Below are 6,682 nucleotides of genomic sequence, written 5' to 3' on the forward strand. Positions count from 1 at the left end.
AACCCCAAAGCCCAGCCCATTTAGGAATAAGTTAAATAAAAAAAATGATAATCGTTAATCTTCTTCTCTCTCCATCGGCCGAAGGTTCGTTTTCTTCCTTCTTCAATTTCGAAATTTTAGTCATCGATTGTGGCCACTCCGTTTGTCCAAAAATTAAAGTAAATATATATTCGGAAAGCCCGTGACGAGAGCTATCCATTGATACCAGTTTTGCTAGGAAAAATCGCGTCGTCCGAAAACCCGTCGGAAACCCGCCGTCTCTTTCGCCGTGAAATCTTCGCCGTACGTCGCCGGAGTTCGAAAATTTATTGAGGACTTTTGTTCTCTGGGTCGTAAGCTTCATTTTGATATATATATTGAGGTATAATTCAGATTTTAGGTTTCGAAATTTGGGCATTTTAATTCAATTGAGTTCCAATAATTAATATATATTGGATTATTGTAGGTGCTATATCGGAGCCGATTGGAGGTATTAAGATAATTTTCGAAATTTAATTAGATAATATTTCAAATTTAGCCTATTAATTTGAGAATTTATGATTTGTTAAATGTTAAATCGTTATTGAGATTTGTTTATAGCATTAGAAATAAAAAAATGAACATTTTGAAAATTTCTAGTAAATATCGAAAATTTCAGAGTCGATATGATCGAATTTTCGAAATATCAAGTTGTCCGGTATTGAGAGATTTAAGTTAAATAAATCACCATATTTGACTTTACGATGAGTTTTAGAAATATTAAAGCCTAAATTATGGATTTTGGAATTTTAGGCTAAATTGTCAAATAATAGAAAAATGAATGGAACTTGATATGAAATGTATTATTTGCTACAGGATTGGATTCTGCGAGAAATCTTTAAGATATTTCGGTGGTAAATTAGTTAGCAGTTGAGGTACGTATGAACCGTTTTCTTATGACGTCTATAGTGATATGGAATGACGTTAAATATTTTGTAATGAGTTGTGGCGTGCTTTATGTGCTTATGTGAATAACGTGATTGCATTCATGTATTTATTTGAGTTGATACTAAGTGCATAGCATTTCGAGCCTTGAATCCGTTGATTGCTATCAGTATTGATCTGTTATGATGTTGCGTCATCTATGGAGCGAGTGATAGGACTAGATCACTTCTGACATCTTATCGATGGAACGAGTGATAGGATTAGCACACTCCTGATGACTGCTCGAGGACTGGCCGGGTCGCTACCGGACCCTCGATGCTACGTGCATGGATGAGCGGCGGCATGATATTACGTTGCTGCAGTCTTGACACGGGTGACCACTGTTCCTGTTGCTGATGCGTTTCATTTGGACTTCGTTTTGGTATCCGTTATTTCGTTGTTACCGACATGCATTGCATTGCATTTTACTTGATTTTATTTCACGTCAGTTATAATTGTCATAATTTTACTGGTTCGTCATACTGGGGCCTGACCCCTCTTTTCTGTTTATGTTGTGGTTGTTATTGATGCCATAGCAGATTATCCAGGAGGATTTGACGCGTCTGGTGGAGCGTCAAGTAGCGGTGCCTAGTAATTGGATTGTTGTTGAGAGTTCCCAGCTATATATGTAGATATATGTATGTATTACATTATCGATATTTGCCAGGGGATGCCTTGCGTAGTTGTAGTGTTGCTTTTACGATATTTTGGATTGTTGTTGTGTGATCGAGTCTTGTCGGCTCTGTATGTGTTAGTCCTGACCAGTGCGGCTATAGGTTTGTGAATTGATGTTATGACTTTATTTCGAGTATATAAATGTTGTTTGTGTTGTTTGGAAATTTTTGGAATGTCCTACTTACGGGGAGGTCATGCCGAAATTTCTATTGGCCCAAAAAGAAAATTTTTAATCGCTTTCACTGTTTACATTAACGAATCCTGTTTGTTTGGACATTAAACGTTATTCAGGAGCACGGGCCCCCACAGTCGGTATCAGAGCGTAACTGAGATATGCTCGAATTAGAGTCTAGGGCACTTGAGTCTAGACACAAATAAAATGATTGCGTATGTGTTTGACTACTTGCTCTTATTTGACGTATGTGCAATGATTTATTTGAATTTGCCTCTGTTACGAGACTAAGTTTCGACTTTTCTTTAGTTCTTTTGTGCTTATTAAATTATTTTGCTTTGGTACTAAATCCTCGTGTCTTATAGAACGGCACCTGGAGGAAAAACCAAAAAGGGAAAAGAAGTGGTACAGGAGTCAGAAGCACATAATGTTAGAGGACTTGAGGATATTGTCAGAGGTAAACGTGGCCGTCCTGCAGCTCAGGTCGCTAGAAACGTGGAAGAAGAAGTGAACCAAGAAGTTGAACAGTTAACTCAGAAAGTTGGAGGGATGCAGTTGATAATCTCTCAATTTCAAGAACTGCGTCCTCCAAAATTTTTTGGCAATGAAAGTGGCGAAAAACCAGCGGGATGGTTGAAAAGTATTAACCATTTATTCAATTTGCTCGAATATTCCCAAAATGTCAGACTGAAGCTGGCAATCTATCAGTTAAAAGATCGAGCACAACTTTGGCGGGAAGCTGCAGAGGAAGCACTTAAAGCATATGGCGAAATCATAACTTGGGACATATTCCGTGCTCAGTTTACCCAAGAATTTGCACCACCTTCGTATTATTATGCCAAAGAAGAAGAGTTTAATCAATTGGTGCATGGTAATAAAACGGTTGTTGAATATGCTTCTCAATTTTCCGCTCTTTTGCCATATGTGCCACATGTTGCAAGAAATGACCAGTCCAAACTTTCCCGTTTCCTGCATGGACTACAAGGGACTGTTCATAATTTGGTGATGACTGGATCGCCTAATACCTATGTGCAAGCAGTAGAGATGGCAAAGAAGATAGAGGCTAGTCTGCACAGGGGAGCATCTCAACCAGTTCCACTTCCAGTTCCAGTTTCTATTTCTCAGGGATCTCGAAGTCATATGCCTATGCCAGCGGGTTTACCTCCGTCCAAGCCTTTACAGTCCTCACAGCAACCAAAGCAACAACGACTCAGGGCAAAAGGCAAACAATTCAAGAAGAAATCGCAATCTAGCTCCTCCAGCTCAGGTAGTACTAGAGGGAGCAGTGTTGTTGGGTCTTCGAATGTTGTGTATTGTGACCGCTGTGGTGGTAGACATTTTAGTACACAATGTGTAGGAGTTCAAGGGTCTTGCTATATATGTGGTCAAGTTGGGCATTTTGCCAAAGTATGCCCCAATGCACAAAGACAGCAATTTCAGCCACAACAGTGTGGACAGGTTCCTCGAAGACCAGCTTTTAGGCCGTACGCTCCTGCACAGTCATTTCAGCAGTCCAGCTATCCACCACCTAGAGGTCCTCCTCAGCAACAATTTCCAGTGCCGCAGCAGGCTCGAGTACATGCATTGAATCAGGATCAGGCTCAGGATGCACCAGGAGGAGTGATTGCAGGTATTTGCTATGTGTTTGATTATCCTGCTCGTATATTGATAGACACTGGATCATCTCATTCATTTTTATCTGCTGCATTTGTTGATGAGCATGAGATTGCTACTATTCCGTTGTTGGATACTGTGTCTGTGGCTACTCCTGCCGGTGTATACTTGATGTCTCGTGAGATAGTCATAAATTGTGTGATTAGATTTGAGGATAATATTATGATAACTAATCTAATCAAGTTAGCTATGTCTGATTTCGATTGTATCATCGGTATGGATATATCGACGAATTATCGAGCTACTGTGGATTGTTTCCATGGAATTGTCCGATTCAGACCGTATTATGGCAGCAAATGGAATTTTTACGGTTGTGATTCACAGTCTCGCATTCCGTTAGTATCGGCAATGAAAATGTTCAGATTGTTGTCGATAGGTAATGAAGGATTTATGATTTATGCTCTCGACGTGGCACAAGAAGAACGATTGAAAGTTTCTGATATTCCTATTGTTAATGATTTTTCTGACGTATTTCCGGATGAGATTCCAGGCTTTCCACCTCATAGGGAAATCGATCTTAGCATTGAATTGATGCCAGGGACAAATCCTATTTCAAGAGCACCATATCGTTTAGCCCCGACAGAGTTGAAAAAACTCAAAGAACAGCTTCAGGATTTACTGGAAAAAGGTTATATCAGACCCAGTATGTCGCCGTGGGGAGCTCCAGTATTGTTTGTAAAGAAGAAAGACGGAACGATGAGAATGTGCGTCGATTATCAGCAGTTGAACCGGGCTACTGTGAAGAATAAGTATCCCCTGCCGCGTATTGACGACTTGTTTGATCAGTTACAGGGTACATCTGTGTATTCCAAGATTGATATTCGTTCCGGATACCATCAGCTTAGAGTCCGAGAGGAAGATGTTCCTAAGACAGCATTTCGGACACGTTATGGACACTATGAATTCCTAGTTGTGCCGTTTGGTTTGACTAATGCTCCAGCGGTTTTTATGGATTTAATGAATCGTGTATTCCGGGAATTCAGAGATAAATTTGTTATCGTTTTTATTGATGACATCTTGATTTATTCCAAATCTAAGAAAGAGCACGAAAAACATTTGAAATTAGTTCTCCAAACACTTAGAGAAGCGCAGTTGTATGCCAAATTTTCTAAGTGTGAGTTCTGGTTGGACAGAGTTTTATTTTTAGGTCATGTTATATCTGCACAAGGAGTATCTGTTGATCCTAGTAAAGTTGAAGCCGTTATCAACTGGCCTAAACCAACCAATGTGTCAGAAATTCGAAGCTNTGGAATGTGAGTCTATTTTCCGGACTTTGAAAGAAAAGTTGACCACAGATCCAATGCTAGCTTTGCCTTCAGGCTCAGGTGGATTTGTTGTCTGTACAGATGCTTCTCTAAATGGACTGGGTTGTATTTTGATGCAACATGGGCGAGTGATTGCGTATGCATCTCGTCAGTTAAAGTCACATGAGACTCGATATCCAGTTCATGATTTGGAGTTAGCCGTTATTGTGTTTGCATTGAAGATATGGCGTCATTATCTGAAGCCTAAAATGTTGACATCTTTGATTATTTCAAAAGTTCATGAACATTTGGGAACTTCAGGATGGACGTACCAGTCTAGGGGCGACTACTTTATAGTTTCATCTATTCAAGTTGAACCACATATTGTTTCTAAAATCAAAGCAGCACAGAGAACTGATCCACATGTTTATAGATTGAAAGAATTGACTCAGACAGGTCAATCAGACAAATTCAGTGTTGCTTCAGATGGATGTCTACGCTATAATGGTAGACTTGTGGTTCCGAATTTGATAGACTTAAAAGAAGCTATACTTCGAGAAGCTCATTGTAGTCGACACAGTGGTCATCCTGGAATCAGAAAGATGTATCATATTTTGAAATCTCATTACTGGTGGGAAGGCATGAAGAAAGAGATTTCTGACTTTGTGGCTAGATGTTTGACGTGCCAACAGGTTAAAGCTGAAAGAATGAGACCTGGTGGTATGTTACATAGTCTTGAAGTGCCACAGTGGAATTGGGAGCACATTGCTATGGATTTTGTGACACACCTACCTCGTTCTAATCGTGGTTGTGATGCGATTTGGGTGATTGTGGATCGATTGTCTAAATCAGCCCATTTTATTCCTTATGATCGTATGTGTACTTATAAGAAAATGGCAAAAATGTACATTGATCATGTAGTGAGATTGCTTGGTGTGCCTGTAACCATAGTATCAGATCGTGATCCCAGGTTTGCTTCGAAGTTTTGGGGCAGTTTGCAAACAGCATTGGGTTCAAAGTTGGCAATGAGCACTGCATATCACCCACAGACAGATGGTCAGTCAGAGAGGACCATCCAGACACTCGAGGATATGTTGCGAGCAGTCGTGATGGATTTTAGTGGTGGTTGGCAGGAATCCTTGTTACTTGTTGAATTCTCCTACAATAACAGCTTTCAAGCAACCATCGGGATGGCACCATTTGAAGCATTGTACGGCAGAAAGTGTAGATCTCCGATATGCTGGGAAGATGTAAGAGCACGACAAATGTCAATGCCAGAATTTATTCAAGAAATGAAAGAAAAGGTTGAAATGATCAGGAAAAGAATGAAAGCAGCGCAAGATCGTCAAGCCAGCTATGCTAATAAAAGGCGTAGACCTTTAGAATTTCAGGTTGGTGATCAAGTTTTCTTGAAAGTATCACCGTTTCGTGGTACTATGAGATTTGGGCGCAAAGGGAAGCTAGCTCCGCGTTATATTGGTCCATATGCGATTGTTGAGAGGATTGGCACTTTGGCTTATCGTTTGGACTTACCGCAAAGTTTGTCTGCGATACATGATGTGTTTCATGTATCTATGTTACGAAAGTACGAGCCGGATCCTTCTCATGTCCTGAGGACTGATGAGGTGGAGTTGGATAGTTCCCTTAGCTATGTTAAGCATCCAGTGCAAATCCTTGATCGTAAAGAAAAGCAATTCAGAAATAAGACGATTCCACTGGTTATGGTGCAATGGAGTAGACATGGGAGAGAAGAAACTACATGGGAATTAGAGGCTAAGATGCGTCAGGAATGGCCTCATTTGTTTGAAAATGTAATAAATTATTCCATGTATTCTGATTTTCCTATGTACTATCAGTGGTAACTGCTTATAAACCATTTTTGTATAATTGCTGTGTATGTTAGATTTCGAGGACGAAATCTTATATTAGTAAGGGAGAATGTGAGAGCCCAGCCCAAATGAAAACCCCAAAGCCC

The 6,682-nt window shown here is 40.0% G+C and overlaps 1 protein-coding gene and 1 long non-coding RNA gene across 2 annotated transcripts; both read left to right on the top strand.

The window, feature by feature from the left end:
• The first annotated feature begins 94 nt into the window (after positions 1-94).
• LOC140969346 (uncharacterized) lies at positions 95-1,781 on the top strand. The gene is made up of 3 exons (XR_012173925.1): positions 95-361; positions 446-469; positions 835-1,781. It is a non-coding gene; the product is annotated as an uncharacterized lncRNA (long non-coding RNA).
• Positions 1,782-1,996: 215 nt separating this feature from the next.
• LOC140969345 (uncharacterized) lies at positions 1,997-4,720 on the top strand. Its single transcript, XM_073430667.1, has 3 exons — positions 1,997-2,004; positions 2,155-4,385; positions 4,611-4,720. Exons 1-3 carry the CDS (start codon positions 1,997-1,999, stop codon positions 4,718-4,720), a joined length of 2,349 nt encoding a protein of 782 aa, XP_073286768.1.
• The last annotated feature ends 1,962 nt before the right edge of the window (positions 4,721-6,682 follow it).

This window comes from Primulina huaijiensis, unplaced genomic scaffold (assembly GCF_012295235.1).
Source record: "Primulina huaijiensis isolate GDHJ02 unplaced genomic scaffold, ASM1229523v2 scaffold40963, whole genome shotgun sequence".
NCBI classification, from domain to species: domain Eukaryota; kingdom Viridiplantae; phylum Streptophyta; class Magnoliopsida; order Lamiales; family Gesneriaceae; genus Primulina; species Primulina huaijiensis.